The sequence below is a fragment of the Sylvia atricapilla genome, chromosome 19, assembly GCF_009819655.1.
Source record: "Sylvia atricapilla isolate bSylAtr1 chromosome 19, bSylAtr1.pri, whole genome shotgun sequence".
In the NCBI taxonomy this organism is placed as follows: domain Eukaryota; kingdom Metazoa; phylum Chordata; class Aves; order Passeriformes; family Sylviidae; genus Sylvia; species Sylvia atricapilla.
In genome coordinates, this window is record NC_089158.1 from 6,961,380 (window position 1) to 6,975,495 (window position 14,116).

Consider the following 14,116-nt stretch of genomic DNA (forward strand, 5'->3'; position numbering starts at 1 on the left):
CTCCCTGCTCCTCCCAGGACCCTGGTGAGGGGAGAAGATCCTGATCCCTCTGCTGCAGTTCAGGGGGAAGGAACGTGACAAAAGGGTTTGTGTTGCACATCAGCAAGACAAATTATTTTTGTACTGAGGTGCCTACAGTGGATTGTGTGACTCTTAAATCAGATTCCCCAGTTACAGGTTTAAAATTTCAGGCTCAATTAACAGACTTGGACAAAGCTGTTTTCTGCAACTAATTATCTCCAAATGCCAAGACACGATTCCACACTCAGCGTACTTTTGTGAACCTCAGGATTTGCTTTCTACACCATTATCTAAGCATAAACAGAAGGGAGCAGCCAGCAATGCCTAAAGCAGGTTGGATATCATATTATGACCTTTATAGTAACAAAAAAAAAAAAAAAATGCTTATGCTATCAGAAAGCCAGGACTTCTAATTAGCACAGGAACAGGATGGAGAGTGGGGCCGATTATTTCCAAGGCTCAGGCTCATCCAAGATGCAAACATTGTTCTGTCTTGGCTGATCTTTGGACTGAGGAGGCTGCTTGGGTCAAAAAACAGCACGAAAAGTTTTCATTAGGTAATTCAACTGCAGCTGGGTTTGAAATGGCCATTATCCCACTGCTATGGTAATTCTGTTTGGTGACTGGGAATATCATTATTAACATGGAAAAAAGATTAGATCTCATTATTAACAAACCTCAAACACACACTCATCCTTCACAGACAATGTTGTGTCTCCACAGTCACAAACATGCATTTTCTTTCAATTCCTCTCTTTCACATGAGCCAGTCCTGCAACAGAAGCTTGTCCAAAGGCAGAAGGAATCTCAAAATGAACTCTGCAGCACTGTCTATTTGACAATTAATGGAGTGACAAGGGTCCTCCAGAGCTCCCCTTCCCAGATCTCAAGTCAGCTGATTAACTGAAGCCTTCACGGTTTGTAGAAGCAAAAAGTGGGAATGAAAGTGGAATTAATCAAATTGGCTGTCAGAGGGTGACACAGGAGATGAGGAGCCAGGAAAATACCAGAGGAGACACCACCCACTACACCCCAGACTGGGACAGGACCAGGGACATTTCCCTGTGTCTGGGGGAAGGACAAACAGCCAAGGCTCACAGGATGGAACTCTCCCATCCCTTCCAAGATCAAGGATTGCTGGGAGGATCCTGCCCTTATCCAGCATGTTCCATGTACATTTTAAATCAATTTAGGAAAAACACTGGATACCTGCACTGCAGAAACTCTGCTTTAGGGCTGAATTATTTCAGTTGTAGACCACGACTGTCACCGCTCATCACACATTTCCTAATCACTTAATACATGCAGATTTTGTTAACATTTCTCATTACAATTTTAGTAAAGGGAAACATCTGTTTCCCCCCCGTCTTAGAAAGTTACACTGCATCTTCCAAGCTGCCATATGCCTTTGAAATTCCCTGTTTAATCAATGCCATAATCCCCTCTTCCACAAAAAACCCTCAGCACTCAGATAAGCAGCCTTGCAACAATTCCCCCCCCAACATGTTTAAATGTTTCAAATTTTCCTAAAGAAAAGAACAGTACTGAAAAATCCACACCAAACCCAAAGGTTTTGCTGACCCAATAACAAAACAAAGAGCCCAAATCTCGAGAATACAAAATTTATTTCAAGCTTATAAAAGTCCTCATAATGGCAAATTCTGTCACAAAACGCAAACTGTACAATGGATATTTTCATGAAAGTTTAGAATAATGATAATTTCTGCCAGATCTTCCCAGGCAGATCATTTCAGATCACACACACAGCTTCTTCTCCAAGATGGCTCAGTCTCACATGTGCCTGGCAGATGGCTGCTCCAGAGTCAAATGTTGCAGTGCAACCTCACAGTTTAGGACAGGCAGGTTCAGAAGTGGAGCCATCAGGGCTGTCCCTGACTCCTGGTGGTGGCAGCTCTGGGCTCCTACTGCCTGCAGGTGTCATGGAAAGCCTCGAGGGTTCGGAAGTCCCTCCACGTGGGTGGGAGGCCATCCTGCAGGAACTTCCCACAGCGCTGGCACGGAGCCTGGAACAGCTTTATGTAACTCCTTAACCAGGTCTAAAAGGAAAAGAGGGAGAAATTAAAGAAAATTGGATATGGATGGTCCCCTTTTGTCATTCTTCTTGTCAAGTGGGAGCAGCAAGGATGGAGGATGTGCTTTGGAGGCCCCAGTGAGGTGCAGGGTGATTTTATAAATACAAGCACACTGAAGATTACAAGGTCACTGTAGAGCTGAATTCCCACCGTATTAATCATCTCTTGCTTTTTTAGTCACTTAAGCAAATTTGTTAATAGAAATTCCTGCCCTGTGAGCAGGAGGCATTTGCAGCTCCAGGATGGTGAGGGAAGGCGAGTGCTGCAACGCCTCATATTTGTTCCTGATGGTGCCTTCTCCAGCTGAGTATTGGTTTGCCTCTTGCCATGACCATCTATCACCCCCTGCTGCACTCCCACTGCAGGCTGGGCTCTCCAGAGCTGAAGACAGAAGGACTCTCACATCCAGCTAATGAACTTCCTCTCTAATGCGATTTTAGGATCAATACTCACTGGTCATAAAAATACTGAGCCATTTTAAACCTGATTACACTGATGACTACACAGATATATACAAATAAAAGGCCAGTAGTGCTGAACAACACAGGCTAAGTTCAGATGTTCCTTCACAAAGTTCCTGCCTCTGAAACGAGTTGTTCCCATCACCACGCACAGCATGAGCATTGCATAACCCAACTCCCCACTCAAGGAGATACACAACTGAAAAAGCCCTAGACCAGCAGATTTATACTGTGAAGGATGCACATGAATCTTGTCATTTAAAGTCCTATTGAATTACATCGATAAGAGAAAATTGTTCTCTGAAGAAGAGGTCAGCTGAGTTTATTGAAACAAATCCTTCCATCTTCATCAGAGTCTTCTCTATAGCAACCAAACCTTGGGCCGTCAATAACTCTCCTCCAGAAGAACTAGATCTTGTCTGGGTTGAGTAGTAAATATGGGGACAAGGGCAACACAACTCTACAAGTAAATTGCTGTTATTTACTTCAGCCTCTATGGGCTTTGCTTGCACTATCGAGAAATCGAATTTTCTGAGCCATAATACAAAAATAGGTAAATGAAGTTAAATTGTGCACTTGAGATGTGTGTTGACAGAAAAGAAAGGAATGGGTTCTTCATTCCCATCAGAAAATTAGGGCTTCAGAGATCCTGTCATGTGGATTGCACAAGTGACAGGGGAAAGGCCCAACATACTGACACTTGTGTGGGTTTTGCTCTGTTGGAAGTTTTGGTGTTTTCTCTGATCAATACAGCAGGGCCTTGGCTCACATAAACCACTTGTTCTATTAAACACTCATTTTCAGGACCATGTTGAACATGGATCTGAGCAGTAATGGTTGCTTTCACCTTTCAAAACCTATTATTTTAAGATGCACTTTGCAGATCTCTCATCTTAGTGGCCTTTTTATTAAATAACCAATACAGCATAGCAGGGAGAAGAGCCTGGCTATTCTGAAATTACACACTGGAAATTAAGGATGTAAAGGAATTGGTGCTAAACACTCCTCAAGATAGTCAATGGCAAAATGAGATTTTTGTTTCCCAAAGTCTCACCTGCACTGCTCCAGGTGAAGGGAAGGAAATGGAGGAAAAAGCCAGAATTGTAAAGAAAATCTTTCCCCAAATCCTCCATTGGCAGAGAGAACAGCAAGAGCCTCCACTGCCAAAATTCATCTTGGTAGAAAGAATTCTGAATCTTAATTCCTTGTTCTCACCCTCTGATTAACAGGGCTGCTTCTTATGCAAGTTTATTATTTCACAAATATGATTCTAAATACAAACAGAATTAAAGAGGATAAACCTAAATCTGTAGATCAAGGCAGAATAGTACTGGATTAATTTTATTCAGGAAGGAGAGATCTGAATACTCCAGTGTTTCCTTGCTTCTCTGAACACCTGCTGCTGAGCTGGGTGAGTACAAAAAATTCCACAGGAATAAAGTTTGGATACAACAAAATGGAACCTTCTGTGAATGATGCCCATCACTTCCCACAGTGGGCAAACTGCCTCGGCTGGAATACACAGACTGGGAATTTCCATTTCCTCCTCCCAGGGCACTTCCAGTGGAGCAGATTTTGTACATCCAGAACTTGCACAGTAGGAACAGTCAAAGGGCTGGGCCAGAGGACAGAGCTTGGCTGAGGGAGTTTTTCCTCCTGCTGTGACAGATGACCCAGAGCTTTGCAGGAATCACCAGGCCAATACTGACACCTGGGACAGAAGAGCCACTCCCAGCTCAGTTTTCCAACACCAGGGAAATGGGAATGAGCTCTTCATCCCTGTCCGGGGAGGAGACACAAACAATCACAGCCTCCAGCTTGTTTGAACTGGGGAAGTTCCAACTGCACCACAACTGCCTGGTGTCAATAACTGCAAATACTCTCAAATCTGGCTGGAAAAATGTGTTTTCCAACACACTTACCATGAAAGACCTGACCACCACATCTGGCATCTGGGGCAGCTGGTAGTGCAGCAGGGCAGTGGTTGCATGATCTGTCACCTGCATCGGACCAAAGGAGAAAGAAAATACCTTTATTCACTCCTCATTTCAGACAAAGCAGTGTTAACCTGCAGGAAAATTATGAAATCCATGGGGAGGTAGCAAACCAGGGAGTACAAAGATAATTCTGTTTCATTTCCTCTGACATCAAGAATCAATTAATACTATTATGGTTTATAAATACTTGCCTTACTAAAAGATTTCTGATAAAAAGCTTTTTAATTTCCCAGACAGAGCCATAACAAGCTCATACATCTGGGAATTGCACATGGACACAATACATATAAAATGTGTGTTTATAATAACAAGAATAATTAAAGAAAAATCAGGAAAACTAACCAATCCTGACTTTTTTTTTTAAAAATAACTACCATTTTAAAAATTATTCCAGAAGGGGTTGTTTCTGACAGTTATGATACAATTTTCTAGCAGTATTCAGCCTGTCAACTGTTACCAGCACAGTCAACAGCTCACTGCTTCTTAGAAATTCCAGGCTGAATGCAAGAAATTATTGGAAAAACTCTTCAGGTTGGACAATAAAGGACTCAAAACAACAACATAACCACAAGAGCTCTTCCCAGATTTCAACTCATGAATCTCAGTGGTCCTCATCAGTAATGTCAAAGCTTCCAACAAAATACATGACTTTATAGAGAGTCATTTAACTGTATTTTCTAGTTCTGACATGGAGGAGTGGAGCCCTTCTCAGGGTCAGTCTACAGACTTTAGAAAACTTTGAGTATGACAAAGTGACTGCAATTCCCATTGCTATTCCCAGCTAACTCCAGTTGTTCCCCATTTGCAGTTAAGTCCAATTCAGCAAAGAGAGTTGGAGCACTCCAAGTTTCACTGGAGAGAAGAGAGGCTCGTGCTTGAAGCTATTCAGGGAGGTGGTTCTGCCAAAGATATATTCCTGAATAAATCCATGTATAGCCAGGCTCTCATTCACACCATACAAACTTCCTCCTCAGAGCACTCCATCAGATCAGTCTGTCTGAATCCAGCTCTGAGTTTTCCTGCTATTTTAGACACAGGATCTTCTCCCCATCATTCTCACACACCCAGCTCTGGGAGCGGCTCCGTTCGGCGTGAGCACAGACTCACATGTGATTCTGACATTTGGAAAGGGAAAACTTTCAGGACTTTGCACATTCTGGTGAGTTTGCAAAAATATTCATGAAATGGACCTCGGCCCGTTTTAGCCACTTCTGTGTGACCATGTAAAAATAAATACGAGAAATAATGTGATGAACTGTGCATTAATAGCACAGCATAACTCAAAGCAGCCATTGCTTTTAAACACATCTCATGTAGTGCTCAGAAGCCAACCCGAGCCCCAGCAGCTATCTGAATTTCTTTTTGAGATGGTGCTTTTATAGGATGGTAGCAGACATGTCAAAGAATAGGAAGTTCTGAAGATATTTATGAGCAGCCGTTCTCCTTCTGCTGTGTTTCTACTTCTAACAAACTGTGGTTTGTTTTTAGTTTTGTTTTTTTTTTTCCCCCTGAACAACAAAGTTGTTTTCTTTTGGCACCGAAGGAAGTTGCTTAAAAATACTGCTATTAACAAATTTAAATTGACTGGCCACTTTGGCAAAGTTGCCCATATGCTGCTGCTATTGTAATGTAAAGATAATGAGATTCCTTGGGGAGATAAAAGCCATCCCAGCATTGCTGGAACACTAATAATGCCTTCTGCACGAAAAGAAGGCGACTTCTACCCTAAGCAAGAGCTGATAGCTAAAAAAGATCAAAGTGGGTGTCAAAGTTGAGGAAGAAGAGTAAAGGAATGAACCACCTCCCCTTCCCAACCCAGCAAAGAACGTGATGGCAAACAGAAAAGAGCTGGGCCATGGATAAACTGCCCAGAGCATGGGAGTGAGGGAGAATTTAACCACCCAAGATAACAAAGACATGAGAGAAAACACAAACTGACCAAGATTAAAAAAGAAGAGGAAAAAGGGGAAAAAAAAAGAGAGGAGGGGGAAAAGAAAAAAAATCCCGAAAGATCAATACCCAGCTTTCCTAATGGCAATACAATTTCATACCAAAGCACAGCAAAACAAACTGCCTATGTGCCAGCTCACTTAAGGGACATACTTTTTCTTCCAGCCAAGCTGGAATCAGAAACTAATTTATTCTGGGTGTAGGATGATATTTTGTACATCTCAGGGTTTTATTTTATTAACTCCACTTTTATCGTTGTGCCTTACCTCCTGCTATCTAAGTTATCAGTCACTTTCTAATTTCTCTACTTCTTTTTGCAGGGAAACATTCAGGGGAGCACACATCGATTGGGATAGCTCTGCTCTGGACCTTGAAATGGATTTTCAAGAGATCTTGCAGAAGAGCTCAATATTTCACAACTCATCTATTGAAAAGCACTTGTGTTTCTTGTCAAAAAAAAAAAAAAAAGAGGAAAAACAAGGCAATCTCCTGCAGCAAAATTCTGCTAAATAAAATAGCCATTGTTTAACTAAGCACTTGGGAGACTGAGCAAAAGAGACTTCAGCAACATGGAAAAAACAAATTTGGCAAAGAGACTCCATTTTTCACAGGAGGAGTTGCAATGCATTGGAACAGTACTGAGTTTTCCAAAGGTGACACATCAAAAAATGGCTTTATTGGGCTTTGGTGACACTGGTTAGTCATACAGCATTCCCAAAGCTGGAAAATCCATTAAAAAATTAAATTATACAATTACAGGTGGAGAAGGCTGAGCAAGTGCTTCCTGTAACTGGGATAAGCAGCACAAAAGCAAAGACCTAAGGGAGAGTTTTGCTCCACCACAGACCAAGTGAATGAAGCTACACCTGGCTTAATAAAAACCATCACATGACTGAATTATAAAAGCTCTCCCTCTCTCTGTCTTTTATCTCATTGCCAGGAAATATCCTTCTCAAAAGTAGGTGCAGAACTTCCTTTAAGAGCCACAGCTTGCCTTGCCACTTACTGGTTTATTCCCTCAAGCACAGCACTGACAACTCCATCTAATATAAAGGGATTCTTAAAATCCCCTGGAAGGTTTTAAATTCTTTTTTTTTTCCCAAACCCTTGTAAGTTCATGGCCTTAACAGTAGCCTGTAGCAATGAGCTCTAGAGGCTGATCACAGCACTAAGGGAAAGAAAAAAAAGGAAGTTATTTTATTAGTGTTTAGATATTTTATAGTGTGGGAAACTGCATGAATGCTTTTGTTCATTTCCAAGGATTCCCATTACTCAATCCTCTCTCCAGGAACATATCTGAGTCTCTCTGGAGGGAATGTGGAGCACAGAATGTGGTGCCTGAGAGGTGCTGGGAAGGATGATGGATGGAACAGGCACTGATGAACTCACACAGATCCTTACACATCCTTCCCCACTCCCAGTTCAGGAAAACACCACCACACTTCTGTGAAACACAGGATTTATCAGTGGTTTTCAGAGCTCACGAAGTGTTTAGTTATTATTTTGCTTGTTCTGCTTATTTGGACTGGGTCACAGAGGTTTTATTTTGCTCAAGGAGGTCCTTGAAGAGAGCCAGGGACTGATCCTGCCCAGGATCACTGACCCTGGAACAGCCCAGCTCCTCTCCCTGAGCAGCAGCAGCAGAGCCCACGATTTATCTCATGCATGCATTCATCCTGCATGTGATCTCACTCTGAGATTATTGACAAGAATACATCTTCATACATTACAATACTTATGTGCCCTTGTGGTGCTGAAAATGCCATCACTTTGGGACAGCACAGCTCACAAACAGCTTCTCAAGGTTCTGGTTAAAATGTGCTTTGGGGAGAAGCAAATCAAGCAAAAACACAACCAGTTTGTGGCATTGCTAAAGCTGGTAAGACTGTTTAGGTGAAAATAATGATGGAACTCTGAGATCAGAATGAAATATGTGGGTTTAAAGCCTTTGTATATGATTTAAACAGCCAGTCTCATCATAGTACCCAGCAACACCAGCAATGCTGCTCTCAACTGAGCAGCTGTTTGACACCATCTCCCAGTTTGATCCACTCACAGCAGCTCCAAAATTCTATGTTCTTCCCTCTTTTTTGAATGCAAAGTTACGAACATTGCACCATTCTTTACAATTAGAATTTTGAACCCTCTGCACAACGACTGGAATTATGCAGCCTTCATTTATACCAGGATTTAAGCCCCCAAATCTTTCCTGATTTCCTGTTTTATTCCTCTTCTCGCATCAAGAGGCACGAGGTGTTAAAATAAGGAGGTTTATAAGATGAAAACATTTGCTGCTCCTGTGGAGTTTAAATGTCACACCAACATGGAAGCCTGAAAAACCTTTTCTTTGCTCCTTGTGCTTCTGCCCTTTCAGCATTCCCCTCTCTTATTTCCCAGCTCCATTCTCTGGATCTAACCCTGCTGCTGCATTCAGCGCCTGTAAGGCTTGCTCACCCCAGGACCAGATTCAGGAAGTCTCCAGGGAAGTGGGAAAATGACTGTACACTTGAACAGTAATGGGCCCTCCAGGAGCTGGCCCCCATCAAATCACACACACTCCTGCCTAATAAGAAGGAGAGAGAAAAGCCTTGCTGACACAGCCAATGTTTGCAAACAAAAAGTCAGGACAAATTTAGCTTTGTCTGACAGGGTTGGATTGAAGATCAGAGGTCTCTGGTCCTTAACCTAGAAAGTCGTGCAGCAGCCCTGTGAGAATTTGACAGGGCTGCAGCTCCCCCAGGCAGGGATCTGGGGAGCTCCAGATGTTGTTGTATCATCATTGAAGACAGAGTTTGGGAACTTGGTCAGGGTTTTAAAGAGGAAGAGCCCTGTCCTTCAGAGGGGTGATGGATTTTACATTTAAGGGCAGCAGCCAAAGGCCTGTCCAGCCTCCTCCATGGGGGGAGCAGTTACTCATCCCTATTTTTCCTTCTTCCACATTGTCACACTGGTGACTGCCATGAGAAACACATTTCAAGAACATTCAGATGTGCTCTGACACATTTACTCATGATTTTTTAGTGGCATGAAAACATTTGTTCAGAAAATCCTGCAGTACAGATCCTACCCTGGTAACAGAGTATAATAGTTTCTGTAATGCTATTTTATGTATTTCCCTCACTCTGCTACTGCTAAATCACTACTATTGGGTATTACAAACAGACACAAGTGCAGCTTTAGAGAATAAAGAGAAAATCAAACCAAGCACTGCACCACAGAGAATTTACTATGCTGAACCACAGCACTTTCTATCACCTGTTTGAAAAGTTGACGTGGGTCCCAGCCTTAACTTCAACTCTCAGCTCAATCTACACCATCTATTGATTAGAAGGTGCCATCACCTTGCATTTTTATCACATTTCTCAGGCAGGAATCTGAGAGCTCTATGCAACCAATTCAGTGAGAGCTCCTGTGAAGTCAGCAAGTATCACCCCAGCCTAAGGGATGAGAAACTCAGCCAAAGAGAGGTGAAGTTGTCCAAGGTAACACAATGACAGAGCCAGCAATAAAATCTATAAAACTACTATAAAACCCCCCCACAGACAGTTTTTCAGCTGGTTACAGGATGCCCTTTCCCTGAAGTCTTTCTGGGTTGGTTTTTATTTTCCTGTAAATATTAATAATTTGGTATTCATCAAGAGAAAACTGGACAATAGGAACTTAGGAAGAGAACAAAGATTCTCATTTATCCATACTGCAGCCACAGAGGTAGCAGGAAGAGGGGTATTTTATGTTTTCTCACTGATCTCTTCCAGCTTCTGCTCTGAAAGCATCACCTGGACATGAAGGGAAATTTATTCCACTTATTTATGCACCCTGAGCACTTAACATAGACATCTAAGCAAGCTGGACACTTACTGTACTCTGTTATCTCACTTTAAACAATTATATCATCAAAACCTGATCATTTATTATCATTTAACACAAATTTCAGCAATATCAATTTACTCTTTCAAGTTATTCTAAACCAAAACATCCAGGAGGACAATCTTATGCCCAAATGAGTGTATCACCAAACACACACATTGAGATGTGGGAATTGGGAAACAGATGATGCAACTGGGAAATTGAAATGATGCAGGTCATTCCAGAACCTTACATTTATTCCACTGCAAGAATCACTTTAAAGCAGGCTGATAAACAAATGCTGTTTTACTTCCTGCTCTATTACCCTACTTGATGCTAAAATAGAAAGAATATTTAAACCACTAATCTCCGGGGTAAAGAATCAACTGCAGCAAAAATTCACTTTAATGCCAGGCAGAGAAGGAAGAGCAACCAAGCTCCCCAAAAGTTGTCCTTTGATCTCCAGCAGGGTAACATCCCAGGTCAAACATCTCCCCTTCTGACTGTCTCTGAAATCTTGGAAGGGAGCTGCACAAACACAGCCAAGATGCCACAGTTTTGACCCCTGTTTCTGAGCCCTTTCGAGTCCCTGACCCCCATTTGTTTCACAAACTACAAACGGGGATGAAAGGAGCCAGTGCAGCAGCTGGAGACTCCAGCTCCTTGAACAGGGGCTTGAGGGTAGGGAAACTGGAATTTAAACTCAGATCAATCTGAGCTTACAGCATTCTGACAAGAGGCCTTCAAAGAGAAATCTTCCCTTCCTTGAAAATAGCAAGATATAGATCTTTCTAAAACACACTTTAACCCTCTTAGCAGTTTTATTTTTATTGCTGCCATTCTCTCATCGGTCTTCTCTCACTTTATGGCAAAACATTCATTCCAGTAAGTCCCTCCTCTTGCTTACACCATCATGGGAAGAAGGGAAGGCAAAAATAACGTCATGGAAAATATTCCCAAACTGATTTTGGAAAGGGGGTTCCGCTGATTTATTAAATTCAAGAATATGAGGCAACCAACCCAAATGAAAACAACAAAGCAAAATCCAAATGAACCTGAAACAGTCCTTTCTCCCCCAAGAGATTAAACTGAAGAAGGAAGGCTCAGAGATTCCCCATGAAATTTTAAGACTAGTATAGTATAATCTCCAATTTCCTATTCCAAACCATGGACTGGAACTGTGATGGGAAATAAATCCAAATTAAGTAACATCAGAAGTGATCTTCTTTTCTACTCACAGTTTTCCATCATTACAAATTATTGTTTGCTATTTGCAAGTTGCGATGACAAAGAATAAATTCTGAATTATTTAACGTAAGGGCCCAAATATTTAAAATCAATTGCACATATGTGCCTTAGGTAGAAAGAAATGATGTGAGACTTACCTTCTGAAAAACTTGATAGTTGGATTTAGACCATATGTCAAGCTAGAGTAGGAAAAAAAAAAAAGTTATATATTACTACAGATAAAGAAGCAGCTTTGGAGAGAAAATGGATCAACAAAGATGTATCTCTGAGTTCACTCTTTTGACCCCTTACTCTCACCTGCTGGAATCCAAGAAAGAGAATTAATAACATAAGATTTCCTTTGTATTGCAATGAAGAATGAACATAGTTCAGTGCAGTTTCAATAAAAAAATTATACATACAAGACCTGTTGAATTAATGAGTTCTCTTTAAAAAAGCAAAATCTTCATTTGTATGGGGTTGTGGCTGATCTATGCAAATATACATCAGCTTGAGTGTGTTTCTAAAATGAGGGCATTTTTATTAAGTTTATGCTTGTCTTGTGTTGAATAAGTGATTCAGTTACAAACGACACAAAGAGCGTTTAGCTGAATTAAGCCAAAGCTTTGGGTCTACTGGGGCTAAATAAAACATCCCTCAGGAAACTGCATTTACATTTGCAGACAAAAATCACACTACGAGAGATTTAAGGTTGCAGATAACTGCACACATCCATGACTTAAACATGTGCTCAGCTACACAGGAACTCAGAGAACAAAATTGAAATTTAAGATTTATTAGTCCCCAGACTGGAAGGTAAGGCTGTCCTTGATGAACAGCCCAGTGGCTCTGGTGTTTAACAATTCCTACTGACACGTCAGTTCTCTCTTAGCCCAGCCCTGTGGAACATCTTGGACTCTGTCAAGGAAAAGCAGCAGGGAAAAACAAGAGGAGCTTCCATCAATCCTGGACTTGCAAATCACGTTTTTTTCCCCCAACATATCCCATTGTACTCAACAATTCCGTATGCACAGAACTCGTCATGGGAAAGGTGTTTGATAAAGCATTAATCTCAGGAATCTTAGTCTAGACAGAAGAACTTCTGAGTGAATTCATGAAGCAGGGGTAGCTCCTCTAGTGCCTGATAGCTTGGCTGGACACACGTGTTCTTACAAGGGGAATGCTCTCTTTTTCTGGTTATTAAACTGATTATTTTAGTTCTGCCTTAGGTGCCCATACGTTCTAACTGATGGTACAAGACTCTTCAAAGGCACAAAAGGAGTCTGAAATGAAGGAAGTCATAAGAAGTGAGTAAAACACATTACAGGGAGGTGAGGGAAGTGAGGGGGAAGGATGCTGAGTCCAAGTGATTAATTCACCATGCTAAAAATGGTCAGAATGCTAAAAGCTCTTTAGGAGCAGCAGTGTGAAGTGGCCCATGTCCAAATCCTGCACAGCAGTGACTCCTGAGTCCCCAGTGCTCAGCGTGGACAGGACGTGATGCTAAAACTTCAAAAGCCACTCCAGGATCGATGTTTCACGGCTCAGCACCGCTGACCTTGCCGTGAGACAAAAGACAGCTGATGTCTCAACGCCTTTTCCAGGCTGGATGGAGACACGAGTACCCCGAGGCACCTCCCTACAAACCTTGTAACATTTCCTGGCACTTGGGGTGAGATCAAGAACCTGCGTGAACACAACACTCAGGGTGCAGCCCAGGCTTGGACTTAGACTTGATTTACAGGGAATTATCCCGCCTGTGCCTGCTGAGAAGGCAGCCCTGCACTTCCAGATGAGAAAATCCTGCATTTGAAAAAAGAAAAAAAAAAAAAGTATATTTAACTCCCCCCCCCCCCACCTTTTAATGTAATGTACAGTTTTGACTGCAGAGCTGCTGTAATTAGAATGTATAGATGGTTTGCTAATATCCAGTGATCAAACCAAGTATGTGATCCTCTCTAGTTATGCTCAAAAAAAAAAAAAGTCCACTTCAGATGCTGCTTTCAGATGAGTCCAACAGGTTCTGAATGTTCATTAGTTGGCATGGAGATGGGAAAGCTGAAAAAGTAATGAATGCCTGTCTTACAGACATGATGTTATCCATGTTAAAAAAGGAAGAAAGAAAGAAGAAAAAGCCACTAGCCCCTGCTCCATGCATACATCCTAAATGAGTGCCCACCTTTCCCTCCTGAAACTGAGGATTAAGGCAGAGGCAGATTAAAGAATGAATCGCTATAGGTCTATTATTCTTCAACTTTTCACTTTCAATCAAGATACACATTTGTAACTAAAAAAACTGCTGAAAGCACAATTTCAGGGCATCCTGTGCATGTGAATTAACCCGGGGCTTGCTTTCCCCAGCGCCCCTCTCCCCACCCACCCCCAGCAGCTGTAACAAGAGGCCGTTTTCTGAAGGTCGTCGGAGCGATTTCAAAGGCGATAACAACCCCGAATGTTCCCTGCATCCCATATCAAACAGGTCCGGTGCCAACACTTATTAGAGAAATCGGATTCAACCCCC

At 42.0% G+C, this 14,116-nt stretch overlaps 1 protein-coding gene across 1 annotated transcript in view; it reads right to left on the reverse strand.

Moving 5' to 3' along the window:
• Positions 1-1,629: 1,629 nt before the first annotated feature.
• MED27 (mediator complex subunit 27) overlaps positions 1,630-14,116 on the reverse strand; it is an 83,563-nt gene continuing 71,076 nt past the window's right edge. Inside the window, exons 6-8 of the mRNA XM_066332795.1 lie at positions 11,754-11,795; positions 4,498-4,575; positions 1,630-2,078 (exon numbers count right to left, since the gene is read on the reverse strand). Coding sequence (XP_066188892.1) covers positions 1,944-2,078; positions 4,498-4,575; positions 11,754-11,795 — 255 coding nt within the window. The 3' untranslated portion in view covers positions 1,630-1,943. The remainder of the gene's footprint in view (positions 2,079-4,497; positions 4,576-11,753; positions 11,796-14,116) is intronic.